The following is a 20,351-nucleotide window of genomic DNA, read 5'->3' as shown; positions in this document are numbered from 1 at the left end:
GATTATTTACGTTGCTTGTAACACCAGAAGTATGGCATAAAGCACTATATAAAATATTACCACTATTATTATTACTAGTACTAATAGTCTTAATACTATTACTGCTACTCCTACTACTGCTAATGCTGCTGCTACTACTAATAATACTAGCACTAATGACAATAATCATCACCATAATCATAACACCAATTTGTAACTTCTCACTCAAATTTTTATTTACAGCGCTTTCAATAGCACAAGTGTGGTATAAAGCACTATACACAATTACATTGAAAAAACACTAGCATTATCAATACTAGTATGACTATTATTACTTGTAAAAAGAACAGATGATGGACGGAATTTTGAACAATGTCAAACATTCAACCCCAGTCACAGACCTGGGCCCACATTAATAGTTTTTTTTGGCTCGCCGTGGCATTTCAGTTTGGACCCAGCCACATACAAACCAGTGTTGACCCTGCTCCCCGTTGGAAGCGGTCCAGCCTGAACTCCCATCATCTTTTGTTGTTGATATTATTAATAGTAGTAACAATAGAATGGTATTGTACTCTGTAACACTCCTATTTACCTTTGCAGTTTTCAGAGATGTTTGGGGAACCAAATGCACGAGTCCCAGGACAATAATGACACACAGTATGCATTATCAAATCCCACAGGAGGACAGCATTGAAACAGAGTCTTGCAGGCTGATGAGATTAAGGAACCATCTCTGCATTGAGACTGCAAAAGAGAATGCAGGTAATGCCTACTCACACGATGGCCAATGGAACAGAGTGAGGGTTGCAACATAACGTGCCACAAGGGAGGGTGGTGTTACCAAAATGATGGGGCTTGAGCAGAAATTATAAGGAGCACCTAAGACTCCCATGTCTCACACATATTAATAGACTTTAGGTGGAACTCCTACGTGTGCTCCCCATACCGCATTAGACCCATAAGAAGGCTTGTTATTACATTATTTTGCATATAAATGGTGTTTGTAACAATCAATCAGTTGATTTGTAGAGCGCAGCTTGTCACCTGTGAGGGTATCCAGGTACTACTATGGTCCAGGTGATCAGTGGAAGAGCCAGGTCGTCAATGCCTTATGGAACTTCGGAAGAGATGGGGAGGTCCGAAGATATAGGATTAGTTCATTCCATGTATTTGCTGCCAGGTGCAGTGCCCTCCACTCCAGCTTTGTTGAATGAGGGGGGTATGGTTTAGTTGGAGTTAGACAGGACGGAGGTGTCTGGTGGGCTGGTAAAAGTTCAGGTGGTGGTTGCTGTAGGCAGGTCCGCAGTTGTGTATGGCCTTGAATGCATGGGTCAGGAGCTTGAAATGACATCTCTTCTGAACAGGGAGCCAGTGGAGTTCCCTGAGGTAGGGAGTGATATGTGTTCGCTTTGCGTGGTCAAGGACAAGTCTGACTGCGGTATTCTGTATAGTATGTATTGTTCGGGGGAGGTTGGCTGCGAACCCTGCATAGAGGGCACCTGTAGTCCAAACAACTGGAGATGAAGGCCTGGGTGATGGTGCGTGTTGAGCTCTGGGGTAGCTATTTGACGATCTTATGTAGCATACATGGGATAAAGAAGCAGGAGGAGGAGGCAGAGTTGATCTGGGCATCATGGTTAACTTGTTGTCCAGGATGATGCTTGGGTTTCTAACGTGGTCAGTTAGGTTGGACTAGGTCCGAATTCCATGGGCGACCAGGAGGCATCCCACAGGGAGATTTTGTTGATGAAGATAAGAACCTCTGTCTTGCCTGTGTTGAACGTCAGACATTTGTCCTTCATCCAGTTGGTAATGTTTTTCATGCAGTTGTGAAAGTTGGTCTTGGTGTTGGTGGTGTTTTTGGAGAGGGAGAGGATGAGCTGTGTGACATCGGCAGAGAATATGTTGTTGAGTCCGTGAGTTTTGACGATGCTAGCCAGTGGTGACATTTACGTGTTGAAGAGATGAGGCTGAGCGAAGTTCCTTGTGGTAATCCACAGATGATTTCTTTCTGTTCAGAGGTGAATGTTGGTAGGTGGGCTTAAGAGTCACTCTTTGGATGCTGATGTTGTGCAGCCTAGCGATAAGAATGTGGTGGTAGACCAAGTTGAATGCTGCTGAGAGGTCTAGAAGGATCAGTTCCACAGTCTCTCCTTGGTCGTGTAGGGCTCAGATGTTGTGGATGACCATGAAGATGGCCGTCTTGGTGCTGTTGTTGCTGTGGATTCCAGTTTAGGAGGTATCAAGTAGGTGGTTTTGGTCTAGATGTGAGGAGAGTTGCTGGTTGATAGCTTTTTCCAATACTTTGGCCGGGAACAGGAGCAGAGAGATTGGTCAGTTGTTGAGTTTGGGAAGGTGCCCATGGCTATCAACGTATTGAACAGGGAAGTGAGTTCATGGCTGATCCTGGCTCTGCCTAGGTTGAAGATATGATGTGACATGGGTCAGTGGGGGCCCCTGAGTTGACCGAGATCATGATGGAGGTGGTTCCTGGGGGCTAGCTGATTCCATTAGTTCAGTTGGTTGTCTGTGGTGGTAGCAGGGCCGTTGTATTGGTTGAAGAGCCGTGGCCTTGTGCTGGGGTCTGAGATTCCTGTAGATTTTGGCCATCTTGTTTTGGAAGAAGTTTGTGATGTTGTCGCAGAGTTCATGTGAGTGTGTAATTTTGTTTGTTGCAGCTGAGGGGGTGGAGAATTCCTTGATGATCTTGAAAAGTTCTTTGCTATTGTTGGAGATTGATTTGATATGTAAAGGTAGGCCTTTTTTCTTCGATTCTCTCAATTGTTGAAGGTAGAGATTGAGGGCTAGACTTGAAGGAGATCTTGTCAGTGGTGTCCTTGCTCGTGTGCCATCTTCTTTACAGTTTTTTACAGTTGCATTTAGTGGTTGTGAGGTTTTTGGTGTACCAGCCTGCCTGCTTGGTGGACCTTCTGTGTGTATTGTTGCTCCTGATAGGAGCGACACTTTAGATGCAGGTAATGATCCACGTGTTGAAGTTTATGACGGTCTTTTCCAGGTTGTTGGAGGAGATTGGGAGGGTGGTGATAAGGTCATTAATGGGTCGTAATGGACAGACTAAGGAACCTGGTCCTGTGGTCCGTTGACGTTGAGTGGTCAGTCCAAGTGAGTTCAAAGGCATGGTTATACTTAATGCCAAAAATGGAGGTGAAGATGGGGTCTAGCGCGTGGCCTGCGGTGTGTGTGGGGTCATGGACAAGTTGGGTGAGGACGATGTTGTTCATGCTGTTGAGGAGGTTGGTGGTGTTGCTGTGATCATCAAGATGTAAGTTGTGTTTGCTGAGAAATATGCAGTTATTGGAGTCTATGGTGAGTGGGTTGATGAAGTCGGCAATGAATTAGCAGAAGCATGGTCATGGCCATGTGGGCCAGTAGGTGAGGGTGCCCCTGATTGTGGTTTTGCCGTCTGTTTGGAGTCGGAAATTGAGGTGGTCTATGGCTGGGGCAATGTCTTCCGCTGTGGTGGTGCATTGTCTGGATTCCTTTTGTATGATGGCAATCCCCCCGCCTGGCTTGCTGATGCGGCAGGTGATCTTGCATCCTTCGGGTACCCCAGTAGCGATATTGGGCAAGGAAGAGAAAGAGGACTTTGATTGTGAGGGTGGTGATGATGTCGCAAATCTCAGTGGCCTGTTTGCCTAGTAAGCATGTGTTGAGAAGTGCAAATGCAAGCTGTTTTTCCTATACTGGTGTGATCAGCGGTATGGTCTGGGAGGGGCTGGGCGGTATTCCGGGTTTGTGTGTGCTGCAGCAAGTGAAATGGCAGTGGGTGCAGGTAAATGGTACTACCGTGGAGTGTGGCTGCCGTGTTTATAGTGGTGTCTGGTGTTAAAGGTGCAGAGATTGGTGACAGTGTAGCAGTGGTGGGTGGAAGGATTAGGGTTCACGGTGCTGGGAGTAGTCCAGTGTGGCGGGTATAGACGGACTTGCCTTTGGCGCACCTTCTGCATGGCAACCATTAAGTAGTTCCTGGGAGTTGGGAGGGGTGTAGGTGACAGTGGGTGTGGCTACAGAAGGCGGGAAAAAGAGGAGGTAAGACACACAGGAGAGGAGTTAAGTAGAGGGTGGAGGCACTAGGAGGCAAGTGGGTAAACGACAGTGGGTGTGGCAAATGGGAATGAAGGGAGGGGCAGAAGAAGCGGTGAGAGTGTTGAGAAGAAGATGCGAGTGAGAAAAGAACACTGGAGGCAATGGAGAAATGCAAAAAAGGGTACAAGAGAGAAAAGAGCAAAAAACACACTGCAGAAGGACAAAAAGGGTACGAATGAGAAAAGAACAAGGAAGGCAACTCAAAAAGGCAAAATGCGATGAAAACCAGGATGGGAAAAAGAGGAGGAGCTGACGTGGAGAGGAGGAGGGGAGAGAGGTGCATGGTGAGGGACAGCGCTTGCTGGCACAGCTGAGAGCTGGGTCCGAAAGGGCCTCGACTGGTTGGAGGACCAGTCTGGGGGGGGGGGGGGGGGGGGGGGGGGAGCCTGGGCACCTGCACATTGTCCAAAAGAGCGCAAACGTCTTTATGTCAGCCATTGTCACAAATGCAGGAGAGACCACCCTGGCCGGGGATATGCCTCTACGCTGCGGTGTGCTTGCTGGGCTTGAATGTAGTCTGCACTGGGGGGTGGTTTGTGCCGTCATGAAAACAATCAGCTTGTTTTGTGTGTGGATTTACTGCAGAACAGAAATGTTAGTTCTCATTTTAAAAGGTTTCACTGTAAAAAAATGACACATTGTTCAATGTGCCTTATTTGGTATTTGGAAAAGTGACACCAGTCTTTCACTGGCAGCGGGAGCTGCCCACCCGATGTGCCAGCGTGCCTGCCTCACATCCAGCCTGAGCCTAGCTATTGTCAGCGCGCATCACAACATTGCAGCCTCCAGCAGTTCCTCTGCCTCAGCCGCTGAGGCTGAGCATTAGTTTAGCTCATGTTTGATCAAACATGGCTCACAGTACTGTGAGCTGCTGTTGCAAACCTGTCCAGCTGTTCAGAGCGCCTGGATGAAAACTTACTGAAGAATGTAGTTTGTCTTTTGTGTCCTGATGTTTCCGCCGCTCCCATGTATCGAGATGTGTGCTCACACTGGCATCTAGTGGGTAATATAAGAACTGCAGTTTGTTGAAACCATCTGCTAATCTTCACTGCTGAAATATAAGGTGTTCAGCATTGATAGTGCTGTAGTGACCGCAGGGTCCCTGGCTGGTTTAGGTGAGGCACAGTTTGGAAACTACTGTCCTCCACCAAATCCGTTTCTGAAGGATACACGTTTTCCCCAAATATATAAAAGTATCATGGTTCCACTGTGAATCCATATGTGACAAAGATCCACACCAATCATCCGTCAGCCCAGAGAAAGGACTAAACAGGATGGCCCGTATTTATACTTTTTTAGCGCCGCTTTTTGATGCAAAAATGGCACAAACATAAAAAATAAAATTGTGGCCCATATTTATACTTTTTTTAGCGCTGCATTTGTGTAATTTTTTGACGCAAAAGCGGCACAAACTTACAAAATACAACTGATGCTGGTTCGGAGCTTTGCAAGATTAAGGTAAAAAATGTTGACGCTAATCCTGCAAATCCCATTGGTAAACAATGGTGTGCCACTTTTTAACGCCTCCTATAAGCAGGTGTTTAAAGTGCTTGAAAAAATGACGCAAAGAAATCTTTTAGATTCCTTTGCGCCATTTTTTCACCATCCGTAATAGGCGAACCCCCCTTTGCATACATTACATGGCGCAGGCATAATGTAGCACAAAGGGTTACAAAGTGGCGCCATGCATGGATTTTTACACTTTGTAAATTTGGTGCAGCGATTTTGGTCTTGTTGGGCCACATTAGCGTAAACAAAAATGACACTAATATTGGACAAGGATACGTCAGGGACTCTTACATCTGCCCCATTGTTTTATTCCTAAATGATTTCCATAGGGATACAATGGATTCAGTACGCTATTCTAAAGACCAGAAGTGTAACCATTATTTTTATATCAAGAGAGGGGTGTGTCAGGGCTGTATTTGTATGTGTGGATGCTACCAGTGTTTTGATATGCAGATGACGCAGTACTCCTGGCTAAGACCGTCAGAGGCCTGCAGTCTCTGTTGAACTCTTTTTCTCCTTTTATGGAGGCACTGGATCTGTCCATAAATGATAAGAAATCATTTGTGATGATAATTGGACCGGGCGTCACTAAAACAGCGTGATTTTACATTAGGGGCATGTACTGCATCTAAGACTAGGGAATTTTCTTATCTGGACCTTCTTTTTTGATTCAGCATTGAGTTGGTGCCCCCTTTTGTCTAATAAGTATGAGAACCTTGTGTGAGCCAATGCGGTTATCTTTAGCTTTTCTACAAGGCTGAGAAATAGGCCAATGAGGGCCCTGTTGCAGATTTATTGGGCTAAATGTGTATCACAGGCCACGTATGGTAGTGAGGTCTGGAGATACATCAACTAAACTACAAGCAGGGGAAAACAGACTCCTGCGCAGACTCCTCTGTCTTCCTCAATGTATTCTGGCTATGTCGGTCCATGAGGGATTAGGTGTGGAATTGTTGTTTGATCTGGTCGCTTTTTGCCCCCTTGCTTTTTGGCTGAAAGTTTGGCTCAGGCAGGACCTTAAATTAACCAAGGCCATCCTCATGGACGGTCTGTCCTTGGATCATGTCCTTTGTATTATCTGGTTTAAAGTTTTTAAAGATGCTTTACATCACCTGGAGAGAAGTCATCTTTTTAGGTACCCTGAGGGAATCAGTAAACCTGATTTAATATGAGGTAAGGAATGTTTTTTAGGAATAGGTATGTGGCAAGAGAAGATTTGGCACTTACGAAAGAGTATGCAACGCATCTTGCTTAAGACCACCCCTTACTTGCAGTGGTTAAAGAGTAGACAGGACTGTTTCCTTCTTTCTAGATTCTGGATGGATATAGTTAATCTGTTGCTGGCATTCCCTCGGAGTTCCAATAGAGGGCAGAAACTAGCACCCTGTGGATGTGACCATATTTCCCCACAGGACACTTTGCACTTTGTGATGTGTTGTCCAATTTATAAGTTGCCCCATAAAGTTTAACTTGTGCCTATTTTGAAAAGGCTTATTTTGCACAATTTAGACCAGCTCTTATGTTTCTACAGATGTTGAAGGGGATGTGGTCCTGTATGTTCTTAGTATTTTAAAGGGGGTGGTGAGGTTAAGAAACAGCATGGAGTGTGAATGTGACTCACCATAGGCGATGGGAGATGTACTCTATTGCTGTGTTGGTTTAAGTGTTTTAAATGTGGATGGGGTTGTTTTATGTTGTTCAATTGTAACGTTTTATAGATTATTTATATTTATGTATGTTTTTATGGTTAATCTAATAAACCAAATAAAGCTGATCAATAAATGAATGAGTGAATCAATTTTAATGACATTTCATTTGAATATTGATTATGGTGTGTAGATTATCCTTTTTAGCAGTACAGGTAAGCAAGATAAGTATTTTTAAAGGTAGAAGGAGTTTTAAGTTAGTGATATTTGTGGCTATGGTAATTTCACAGTATTTTGTGATATACCTCAGTACATAGCAATGGTAAGGGATTATTTGATTGGCTAATAACTGCCTTTACAAAAGTTAAAGGCACCCTGTTGGTATAAGTACTCTTTGGCTGTGTTTTAGGTAACAGGCTTAGATTTAGGTAAGTATTATGTTTTATATTTTCCCATAGGTTAGGAAATTATTATAAAGTTCTATATATTTTTTTACAAAAATGTACAGAGTACCGCAATACCACCCAGGAGGAACCACAGTACTTTGCAAAATGTGTTCTTTCTTGCACACTGGCTGACATTTCGAGGTCAAAAATGGAGAAAAATATAAATTGCTAATAACTAATGTTCTACTGTTCTGTAATCCCACACTTTGCCCCAATAAAAGCAGTACCCCACATGAGTGGCTGGGCTTAGTGCCGGCAAAACAATGGGCAAATCTACTTAATGTATTAAAACTAGACACCCAGGGGAGTCCAGTGTGGTGTCACTTGTGTGGAGCCCATTACCGTTTTGTACCAGATTTCCCAGCAAACAGGGGCGGCTCCTCCATTAGGGCGGAGGAGCGTGAGCTGCAAAACATTTAAAAGAAAACAATAATAAACGTTATTATTGTTATCTTTTAAAGGGGTGGGGCCACTGGGGTGATGAGCAGTGAGGCGGAGTGTATAGCACTCTCCTCACTGCACATGTATGTTTGGTTTGCCGTCTAGAGCCGGCCAAACACACAGGCGCAGAAGGCTCTCTTCAGCCTACGCAGGCTCCCAGTCTGCCTGGGAGCACCCTGGCGGGGCACTCCCAGCCAATCCTGATGTTGCTTTGAGCTGGGAGCCTGTGCCTGCAGCCAGCAGAGAAGAAGTAGATGGAGTGGTGCAGTGCGGTGATGGAGGTAAGTGTATTTTTTTTACAACATTTATCATTTACTCCCTGCCTTCCAACTGCCCCTTCTGCGCCCCGAATGCCGGTCCTGCCAGCAAACCTCAAACTTTGGCTAAAATCACACATTTTACTAACATTTTTGTTAGTGAAAGTTCAGTTCCTTCCACCAGCATTCCCACATCTCTCCTGATAATCATTGAAAAGTAAGAAAAGTATTGCCTTAATGGTGATATAAGTAGATCTGTTATATTTTTAAGTTACTAATTGGATGTGTAGGTGTATATGTGAAATGTTGTGTTAATAATGACTCTGGCTATATAGTGAATGAATGCATCCTCTTCACCCTCCCACTTCCAACTCCTCTTCCCCTTAGATTCTGGATGTACACTATGCCCCAATGGATGGCTGCTCCTCAGAGGGAGGTGTCTCTACTTTTCAGAAGAGCAGAGGTCATGGAACTCCAGCCAACAGTTCTGCGTCAGAGAAAAATCTAACCTCCATCTCATCCAAGATGAGGCTGACATGGTGAGCTATGTGGGGACTGGGAGGGATGGGAGCAGGATAAGGACATGCCCCTGCCCTCATGCTTATATAATGTGTTTGTAAAATATACATTGTACCACTTTGTATGTTGAGTTGATCTTGAATTGCACTCTCAGCAGGAATAGTTGTGTTTATTTTTCCAACTGTATGTTGTGAATTTCCAGTAGGTACTTAGAAAACAAGTATTTCATTTTAGGATTTTAATTTGGGTAAAATGTGCATGATGTTTCTGTGCAGCATTCCCTTGGCTGATTCCGTAATCTTGTGGTGCACCAAAAATAAGCGGTACATGGGAACATTCCTTTAAATGTGTATTAGACATGCCTTATCTAGAAAAATGTATGTAAAATGGGTGCTCTGTGGTAAAAAACACTTTTTGAACTTGTGGGTACTGAAAAAATCTTAAAACATATACTTTGGTATGAGGAGGGAGAATAGGAAAGATAACCAAGATATTCTCTCTCTCTCTCACACACACACACACACACACACACACACACACACACACACAAACAAACATACACACACTCTCTGTTTCTCTCTGCCCTTGTTTCTCTGTCTTCTCCACCTTCTTCTCTGTATCTTTGTCTCTGCCTCTCTTTCTCACTTTCCCTCTTTTTGTCTACCTGTCTGTCTATTCCTCTCTGTCATTATCTTCCATCATATATTTTTTTCATTCTTTTACAGGCTGTCCGCTGGGTGTGACACCCATGTGTGTCTGCACAGTGTATTGGATCATCATACAAAAGAATGTATTCTGGGATGTTTGGGAGAAATTAGGTTGTTGGTTTAGAGGGCTCTTGGCCCTTCTCTAGCAACAGCCACAATCCTCATCAGAGCGCACCACAAAAGTCACTAAATTAACTAATGCTTAATCCTATAGTAGCCAGGAATAAAAACATTGTGGTTTAAATTATAGCCAATGTGTAAAGTATTTATGCAGCACACAATTAATAATAAAGTGAAAACACAAAAGAAGAAAAATCCCGCACCAATTTAGAAAAATAGAGTCAAATTTAATAAATGATTTGACACCAAAACAACAAAAATCCAATCACTAGAAATGGAGGTATGAAATTTCAGTCTTAGGTCAAAGTAGCAACCAGAAATGAACAGCTCCTACTGTGGTTGTCTGGTTGCACAGGACCGGGACAAAGTAACAAGTTCGGCTGGCCGCGGTGTAGTGCGGGCCACATACATGGACCAGGTGAGGAGCTTCAAAGGTTGCAATGCAAGGATCTGCGTCGAGTTGTGTCATGCTGTGTCGGTTTTGATGAGGAGCTGCAAGGGCTGCGATGCGAGGTCCTGCATCACACTGCATTGTGCTGTGTCAGTTGTAATGAGGAGCTGTGAGGGCTGTGGTGTGAGGTCGAGCGCTGAGTTGCATCACATGCATCGGTTCCAGTGAGGAGCTGCATGAGCTGCACTGTGAGGTCCTGCATCATGCTGCATTGTTTTGCATCAGTTCTTTGGAAACCCACAGTTAGGCCTGGAGGAGTCCTCTCTAATGCTTTCAAGGAGTGACTCATATGTATCAAAAAGGGAGGCTTAGGCCTGGGAAAAGGTTTATTTAGCCAGGTTAAAATGGCAGCTTAAAACTGCCGACAGCCTGCAATGGCAGACATGAGGCATTTTTTAAAAGGTTGCTTAAGTGGTTGGCACAATCCGTGCTACAGTCCCACTAGTAGCATTTAATATACAGGCCCTAGGCACATGTAATGCACATTACTAGAGACTTAATTGTAAATTGTAGATAAGCAGATAGGCACATGCACTTTAGCACTGGTTAGCAGTGGTAAAGTGCCTGGAGTCGTAGATCCAACAAAAATGAATTCAGCATAACAGGAGGGGTGAAGGCAAAATGCTTGGGGTGATTTTGCAGAGAGGGTCTGGTCCAACAGTTGTTGTGCATGCTATGCGGCATACGTGGATTTCCCCATTGTGGAGCCATAGCAATTAGATCCTAAATTATCCTATATATCGTGCTAGAAAAAAAAGTGCTTCTTCTGAGAAGCATCCAGAATTCTGCCATCGACTCTAGATGTGGTGGTTGGAGTAAAGGCAGGGTGGTGGAGAAACGTCTCCACAAGCCTGATTGCTTTTACTACTTTAGACAAATGGCTGGTGGAAATGCTGCTGTGCATCAGGTGCACCTGCACCCATCACGCAAATCAATGCCTGCAAAGCAGACAGTGATTTGCACGACAGGGTTGGCTAGGAGTAACCCCCATAGTGTCCATGCAAAGTGCATGGGCAGTGCAGGGGCACCCTGGGGCCCGGCATCTCGTCTCCACCAGCATTTCTTTGGCAGAAAGAGGGGTCATAATCCCCAGGACAGTGCTGCTTGCAGTGCTGTCCTGGCGGATTGGGACCACTGGCTCCGCCAGGCCATCTGGCAGCCAAAACGTGGTGTGCCGGCGTTCCGACTATGGCACTTTCGCCGTGGTCATAATATTGCAGTCAGACTGCCGCTTTGGGGGCGTTCAATAAATTACCGGCAACTGAAGGTTACTGCTGTTCCATTGTATCTTCTCTGTATTATACACACCTGTTATTTTGTTTCTGTATTTGTTTCACCGTGGAGTCACTTGAGCACCGATGACTGGAAATATGTGTACAGCAAAAATATAGTGGAATATTCTGGATATGAATATTTAAAAACAGTGATGGCTTCTGTCAGTGTTTAGCTGTGCTTAATTCCATGATAATAATATGTTATCTTTCATTGTTGTAATGTATTGCTTCTCTCTCTATGAACCATTGTTTCTTGCTGTGATTACTGCTGACTGTTGACATTTTTACAGCTCCTTCCAGTGGACAAATGATTCCATAGTTCACAACAGCTTCGTGCCCATCACAGTTTTTGCTTGTCACTCCTTTGAACTCCTGTCGTGTTCCTGATTTTTCAAGGGATCTCCGAGAATGAACTCAAGTGGCAGCACTTTGTATCACACTGAAGACATGTGGCATCCCTGCTTTTTATTTCTGCCACCCAATTATACATCTGTCACCACAACTGGCACACATACACAGTCCAAAGTTGGGACCCATATATAGCTTTCCCAGTAATATGCAATATGGACACAGTTTTTTAAAATTAAAATATATCAAAATCCTGGAATCAAGGCATTAGTTTACATTTTGAATTAATAAAATGGACTTTGTTGTAGTCCTTCCCTTATCTATGAGCCTGCCACTTTTTACTTATTTTGCACTCACTCTGGGGTCCACTGGATAAAAAAATGGTACTCTTGCCCACCGCTGCCTCAAGCGCATGTGCATCCATGTCAGAGGATGAGAGGAGAAAGTTGGCAGTTATGATGTAATAATATACAACAGAAAGGCTATCAAGCTGACCCAGAAGTGCTTTCAACCGGACCTGGAAGAACTCTCACACTGACCTGAATGGACTTAAAACCTGACCTGAAATGGCTCCCAGCCTGACCTGGAAGGGCTCTCAACCATACTTGGAAAGGCTCTCAACCTGACTTGGAAGGGCTAGCAACCTGACCTGGAATGGCTCTGAGCTTGACCCGGAAGGGTTCTCAACCATACTTGGAAGGGCTCTCAACCTGACCTGGAAGGGCTGCCAGCCTGACCAAGAAGGACTCTCAACCATACTTGGAAACGGCTAGCAACCTAGAAGGACTCAAAACCTGACCTGGAACGGCTGTCTGCCTGACCAAGAAGGACTCTCAACCATACTTGGAAGGGCTAGCAACCTAGAAGGACTCAAAACCTGACCTGGAAGAGCTCTCAGCCTGACTTGTCTGGAACTAGTCAAATACATTTCCTCCTCCTAACCAATTTCCAGATAAAACTCAAAAAAGATGTCAGGCCATCTTGTCATCTTCTCTTTTTCACTTTAACTTCAACTTTTTTTGTTGCTGAACTGTTGTTTGCTGCAAGGCGGGGCCCTGCACTTAGTGAGGCCGGGCACATTCCTCCTGCTGTTCCTCCCTTCTCATGTCCTGGAGGTTCTGGGAAGTGGCTCTCTGTACTTCATAGCCATCCCACATGTCCGATGCATCCTTATTACCTTTGTGAACAATAGTTGTTGGATAGGCTACATAGGGCCCAATTTAGAGTTCGATGGACAGGTTACTCTGTCACAACAGTGATGGATAGCCAGTCCGCCAAAATATAAATGTAATTATATCCTATGAAATTTATATTCCAGCAGACCCGCTATCCATCTGTTGTCACAACTGGTACACATTCACAGTTGTGACGGAGTAACACCTCTGCTAAAATGTAAATCAGGCCCCCTGTCTCGCTTGAATGTCAAGGCAAACTCAACACATAACTACAGTTGTGAAAGAATATGATTGTAGTGAGTAAGTTGTGCAGAATAATACAGTGTGCATATGCATTTGAAGGATCTAAACTGGAGACACTGAAGTTTAGGGGTAATTCAGTGTGACGTCTAAACAGTCACAACTAAAGGACTGATTAAAGGTCAAATACATCAGGATGAGGTGACGTTTTTTAGGATAACTTTAAAGGACCTATTAGCAGAAGCAGTTATGAGTAATGCTACAGAAGTACTGTTCTAGGTACTCTTGCATGCCTTAGTGAAGCCTTGCAGATAAGTCCTACTCTCTAGTACAAGTAGTATAAGAAAGTTCCACTTTTTATAATGATTTTGAATGTTTAGGGGCTAATTCACAAATACACGTAAGAATATGTAAAAAAGGACTACATGAGTATCATTTAATTTTTTCCTTGATACCCCTGCATGCCCAGGTGGCAGAGGTTGGTGATATCCTGTCTCTTAAAACCAGCAATAATTGTATTACAGTTATGTGTTACAGAACTGACAGCACAAATATTATTCTACAAAAAATGCCAGGTACAGAATATTGACTGCCACAGTATTGTGAACGTATACATTTATAGGTAAAATAGATTAACTTAAAAATATATATGTGTGTATGATACATATAGAATAAAGTATTCAACTTTTTTTACAGGATCTAATTGACAGCCAGAGAGACAACTCTGCCTACCTGTGGACCGGTATGAGCTATAAACAGAAACATAGGGCTTGGATTCATCTAAATGGCACCATTATACATGGGTACAGGTATGTTCGAAAGGCACAGTACTCATACATGGGTCATAGGAAACACGTAAGTGGAACATTTTGTAAGCTTAGAGAACCCAGGATTTGAGTAGTGTGTTCTTGGTTAGGAAATTGGTGATATGTAACCCGTGAGAGGCACAATCAGTGGGGGGATTGCATCTAATTAATTATGTTTTTGGATAGCACATGCTGATACTGATTTGCCTCCAGTTCACAAGTTTTATCTGATATGAAAATTGAAAGTCAGAGAGATAAAATGATTATGGGGCATTGCCAATTTTGATCAAACAATGAAGCTGGAATTCAAGCACCTCTTCTGATTTGAAAGGTGTTAGAAAATATTTGTTCCTGCTGACATTGATTGGAGAGTGATTCAAGTTGCTAGTGTAAAACCGTATACTGCTGTACTTGGCTCCCTCAACCAATTAATTTCTTGTCATTCTGATTACTTCATACACCTGGAAATGTTATTTAGTGCTACCAATATGCACGTTACTAGTGCAATGTATAATCAAATCCAAACAAGCATATCAACAACTTAGAATTAAGTGAACTCTTCTCTCAAGGAGCCTCGTAAAGTCCATCATTCCAAGCCTATGGGCGCAAACCAGGGCAAACCATGATATGGCTCTTAAACTCTAGGCCTAGATTCTCAAAGCTGTCGGACAATGCAGTGACAGGGAGAGAGCAGGAGAGCACCATATTCACAGACATGTGTCTGTCTCCTCCCCCCTCCCTAGTGCTGGTGTTGATGTTAGCTGCTGAGCACCATGCACACACCATTTGTGCAAAGTCGGACAAGCACAGAGAAATGAAAAAATTTCTCTCTTGAACACCTGTTTTCAAAAGGTTAATTTGTTATGCTAAACCCTGTCTACTTATGTTAGTAAATAGGTTTTAGTGTCAAAAAGCATGGGTAGTAGCACGGGAACACCCATGTACCACCCATGTAACAAACCCTTGACACAAAGTAAATCAAAGCAGCGTTTCGCGCTGCTTGGCTTTACTTTTCCATACAAACCATGCAAATACCAATTCGTATTGGTTTATTAATCCCCAAAAAGGTTAAGCATTAATAAAGTATCACTAACCCGATGGTATATCCTTGTGAAACTGGCCCTAAATACTTTTGTCAATTCACTGGATATGTTGTAAATGTATTGTATGATGAACAGGTTGGATAGTTGCAGACTAGAAGTGACATGGACTGCGCCAATACCAAGACTATGTGACGATCCATGTCTTCAGTTTCTTGCAAACTGAAGAAAGTGGCTCTGATGTGGACACGTAGGCCCTTCCAGGCTTTGGGAGTGATGTAGGGGTAGGCCGTCCGGCAGATCTGGTTCTGGATACACGGGGATGTGTGCAAGTGGGAGTCGGGCTGAGTGGACTTGTTGGGTAGATATATGGAAGATAATGAGATTGTTGAGGTAGGTGGGAACAAGGCTTTGTATGTGTGAATGAGGAGATTAAAGAGAACACATTTGTGGATGGGAAGCCAGTGGACGTCTGTGAGATGTGGAGTGATGTCTGGGTTATTCTTATGTAGAGCGTGTTGCCATAGCTCATCTTGCTGATGTTGAGTGCCTGGGTGACACTTTTGCAGATGTTCACTTGAAGCCACTTCTTCTTGAGTGTGTGGAAACAGGAGGCAGAGACTGTGTTCATGATGACTTTCATAGAGATGTTTGTCAACTACTATTCTGTGGTTCTTTGTGTGTGTCTAAGAATATTTTTCTTCAGTGCCAAATATCTCTCATTTAGCCTAGGGGTGCCCTACAGTTAGTTAACAAGATATTCCTTCGGGTTCTCGTAATTTGTATTCCATCGTTTAGAATTAAATGTGGTCCTGTGGTATCAAGCAAGTGAAGTTGTGAAACGATCCTGTACTTCATGAACCTCAATTAACAAGTGATGCCTGCACAATAGAAGGAGATGCTGGGCCGGAGAATCCCTGGGAAAAGCCACAAAAAAAGCCATGGGTCTGTATGCTCACTGCACATTTTGCTGGACTATCGGCTTCTTGTGCATCTTATTTCTAACAATAGTGAGGAAAGTGGTGGTTACTGATCAGGTAGATCAATCACTTTTGCTCAAAGAGAAGAGAGATTCTGAAAGAAAGGAACAATATTTCCCTTTAGGAGTCGGGGTTAACTACTGGACTACTGGGGTGATGTTGAGACCTGATAAGTCCCTGGACAGTCCCACTAAATAAATCCATATGTGAAAGGGGGTGTTTGGAACTCACCATGAAGGAATCAATGAAAAAGAAGCTTTATAAAGATGCCTCTAGATACTTTTCCAATATTTGTCAACAGGCTGCAATTATTGTGTGAAAACCCTCCTGTTGCTGAAAAGAAGTCTGCTCATAAATTTAAAAACCTCAAGGTACTTTTAGCATCTACCCAGGAAATCTGCAATCTCTTTGAATAAGCAAATTGTCTGATGGGGATTGAAAATGTGCTTTCAAAGTCTTTTCTTGAGCCATGAAAACATGGGTATCTATTTTGGTTTAGCATCACCAGAAACATAATTCTAATGTAACCCTAATTTGGCAGGTTGGAATCAAAAATGTTCTAAGCAGGAAGATAAAATACTTGATCTGAAAAGGACCCACATATATCGCACGGACTATTGAGGGTTTGCCCCTTCTTAACTAGAGCTCTATAAGTCTTGTACATCAGGACTTTGTCTACTTCTCACTGTCATACAGTAAGCTCTTCATGTGTAGCTTTTCTTTTGGACAGTTATTCAGTATTTAACTTTTCCTGAACTCTTGAGTCAATGTTGTTTATTTTTCTGTATTTTCATCATTAAATTAGTATATGTTGCATTGCTTTTGACATTTATGTTATTTCTTTCTTTGACTCCGTTGAATTATGTTTTTTGTTTCATGTTACACCTCATGCATATTTCTGAGAATGCTGGTGTGTTCCTCATGCTAAAGTACCAATGGTGACTCAAGGATTTTTATCCTTCATGGAATTGCTGGAGGTCAGTCACTTCTTGCATCAAGATTGTGCTCACTGCCGTCTGTTGAAGGTAGGTTAAAGGGGCATATTTAAGAGAGCTTTGTGTCATGCTTGCAACATGCAACGTGGTACATGTGTGACGCAGACCTCTAAGTCAGATTTTTGAAGCCATGCAAAGGAACTTTGGCTTAAAAAACTTGAATAATGCAACACAGCTCAAACAGCTGTCTTGCATTACTCTGTGCAAGGGATGCATTTCCATTGGTGCTTTATGGGAGTTCCCAAACTACCCCCATGGATTTTGACATATTCCCAGATTTACCAAACCTGGTAAACTTGGGAATGCATCAAAAAGATGCTCTTCCCTAGGAGAGAAGTAAGTAATAGTCAGACCTAATTTGATTTAGTCCTTACCGCTGCTCCTTTGTCCCAAGATGACATTGAATGCTGTGCCTCTGGAAGACTAGGTAGCATTGAGAACAATCCTAAAAGAAATGAAGTATTGTTATATTTTCTTGTGTTACTGAATCATCTACTGTTTGCTTTTGGCTCAGTCTTATCATATTGTTCTTTTCAGAGTTCCAGTGAGCAACCGGTCTACTGTTGATGCCTGTGGTGCCTACAGGAATCGTGAAATATTCCAGGAGGTGTGTGGCTCCTCAAAGAAGTTTATTTGCGAGAAGCCAGCAATCTTGTTTGACCCATGATGGCAGACCAAACCCAGCTGTTCATGATCCTGAGGCCCTGTGAGCTTATGAGCATTTGTCCACCTTCCCCCAACTCATGGTCCTACTGTTTCTTATGAACATGTATCTTCACATCTCTCTCCTTTAGGGAGAATGGCACACTTCAAACCAATACTATGCACAATATCAAAAACATTATCCTTTAATTGTGACAAGTGCAAATATACCAAATGATAAGGCATGTAGTACAACAAGGCCAACTAGGCAGCTCTAGTCTATCCCAGTCAACTGAGATGTCGGACGGGGCAGATCATGTTCAAGCCTTGCGAGCAGATTGGGCGTGTGCATAAAATGTAACACACGGTAGTGGACTGGCTTCCAACATTGTCTGAGCACGCTACATACCTAACATGGAACTGCTGAGAACTAAGGTGCCATGATGGAATATCTGCATCCATAAATATACTCTTGGTCATCACTCATCTACCGTAACTGACCCAACTCGCATCAGGAATGTCAAAACCTACACTGTAGCCTCAGATAAGGGGACAATGTACCTTTCATTTAAACCAAAGCTCATCAACATGGAGGTTCTTCTTCTCATTCATCTTCAGGCCTGTTTAGAGAATCCCTCTCCTCTGTGAAACTGATATGCTTTCGTAGCTCTAGTCAAATCCCTTGGCTTACTTCTAGACTTTTATCTGCCAACGCAGACTCATATCTCCCAGGTCAATGATGCATCATTCTTAGAGTTCCTTCAGGAAGGTTTTAGATACTTGGAGCTAACACTGGAGCTATCACACAACAACAGAGGCAGCAGCCATTAAACGAGAACCATTGCAATTGCTGCTTATCATCACTAAAGCAGGCCTTCATCCAATGCATGCTTACTGACTGGATGCTATATCCTGACTCTCTTAGCCAGGGGTCTCCAACCTTTCCTGTAGTAAAAGTTACTTATGTTCAATGAAAATCATACAGCGCTACGAATACTTTTAGAATTTTAATACTGACAACATCATACAAGTTTACATGTTATTTTAAATATACAATTTTCAGTTTTTGTTAGCTGGGCTGCACACCCGAGAGCTACTTATAGGTAGAGCTCAAGGTAGAGGATATAGCTTGAGAGCTACTATTAGCTCACGAGCTACTCGATGAAGACACAGGCTATTACCAATGCTAATTATTCTCCTCTGACTCTCACTAAGAGAATGACTAGGTTGCAAATAGTGCTACATTCCACTAATGCACTCCCAATGGACAGCCTGCTTACCTCAAACGCAAACTCTTTATACTCGTGGACGAGGACCCCAGATGTAAATGTTGGCTTAATCTGCAAGGCCCAACACATCTGTACTCCTGATACATTGCTAAAAATACCAAAAGAGATCCTTGTGGTGTTTAAACTGCGGTCATCCACCAGGTCATAAATATCTGCCTATTCACAACACAACACTTTATGGAGAGATAACACCACTGTGTACAGGCCCCATTATTCTGCCGTCTTCATTCTATTGTTGATATGAACTACATCCTTCCTACGTCTTGTCAAGTCTTACCTAGTTCACAGTGATGTACCCCACTGTTTACGTGAGGAGGTCTATGCTACACAAATACCTTATTGTGTAAAGAAATCTGTACCATAATATGACACATAATTTGAAAGAATGCTGACGATGTAAAAACAAGCATAGGTAATGGCAATCGTTTTGGCGTTTCTATTTTGAAAATATATTGGGAAGCTTGATTGATACACATTAGAAGTAGCACGTGGGTAGCGAATGCAGATACTTATTTTTTACAGATTGGAAATCTGGCACTTATACAGCACATCTTTTACCTGTCCTGTACGTGTGTGTGTGTGTGTGTGTGTGCATGCTTGCGCTCACATGTGTATGTGTATGCATGTGTATGTGTAAGCGTACACTGCTGCCACCTGTTCCCTCTACCAATACAGCAGGGCTTGCGAGCTCCTTCCCTTGCTATCTCTGTGTATGTAAGTGAAGCTTGTAGAACTTTTCAGTATACAAAATGCCAAATTAGTGACACTACAAGGCTGTACAGCAGCCACAAATGCTGTGCTGTGTTGTGTGAGAAGGAGAGAACCGGAAAGCATCATATCTACAGGGATATGGCTCTCTCCTCTCCCTAATGCTGGTGTAGATTTCAGCTGCCATGCGTCACGCACACCCATTTGTGCCACAGAGCTAGGGTGTGTGTGTGAGTCTAGCATAGGTTTTGTACTGGAAGGGTAACCCTTCCAGTACAAAATACTATGTGTAGACACACTTTAAGGGGCATATTTAAGAAAAGTGGCACTGCACCCAGTGCAGAGCCACTTTCCTTACCCCCCTTAGTGCCCCCCTACCACCACCATGTGTGCACCATATTTAAAATACAGCACACCGTGGCACAGGGTAGATGGCAATAGCATCAGAATTTTGACGCTATTAATGTACTGTTCAGGGGTAGCACCGAAATGTTGACGCTAACCCTGAACCGTACACAGGGGCCCATTATAAGTAATGGTGTGCCCCCTTTTAATCTCTTAGATTTCTTTGCATTATTTTTTTCGTTACCCCTAACAGGGGAACACCCGCTTGCATACATTATGACTGGCACAGGCATAATGTGGCACAAGGTATTACATAGTGGTGCAATG

At 43.3% G+C, this 20,351-nt stretch overlaps 1 protein-coding gene across 1 annotated transcript in view; it reads left to right on the top strand.

The window, feature by feature from the left end:
* LOC138303577 (natural killer cells antigen CD94-like) overlaps positions 1-19,379 on the top strand; it is a 29,118-nt gene extending 9,739 nt beyond the window's left edge. Inside the window, exons 3-6 of the mRNA XM_069242842.1 lie at positions 580-741; positions 8,773-8,924; positions 13,916-14,028; positions 17,578-19,379. Coding sequence (XP_069098943.1) covers positions 580-741; positions 8,773-8,924; positions 13,916-14,028; positions 17,578-17,707 — 557 coding nt within the window. The 3' untranslated portion in view covers positions 17,708-19,379. The remainder of the gene's footprint in view (positions 1-579; positions 742-8,772; positions 8,925-13,915; positions 14,029-17,577) is intronic.
* The last annotated feature ends 972 nt before the right edge of the window (positions 19,380-20,351 follow it).

This window comes from Pleurodeles waltl, chromosome 7 (assembly GCF_031143425.1).
Source record: "Pleurodeles waltl isolate 20211129_DDA chromosome 7, aPleWal1.hap1.20221129, whole genome shotgun sequence".
Classification (NCBI taxonomy): Eukaryota; Metazoa; Chordata; class Amphibia; order Caudata; family Salamandridae; genus Pleurodeles; species Pleurodeles waltl.
This window is presented reverse-complemented; position numbering and strand designations above follow the sequence as displayed.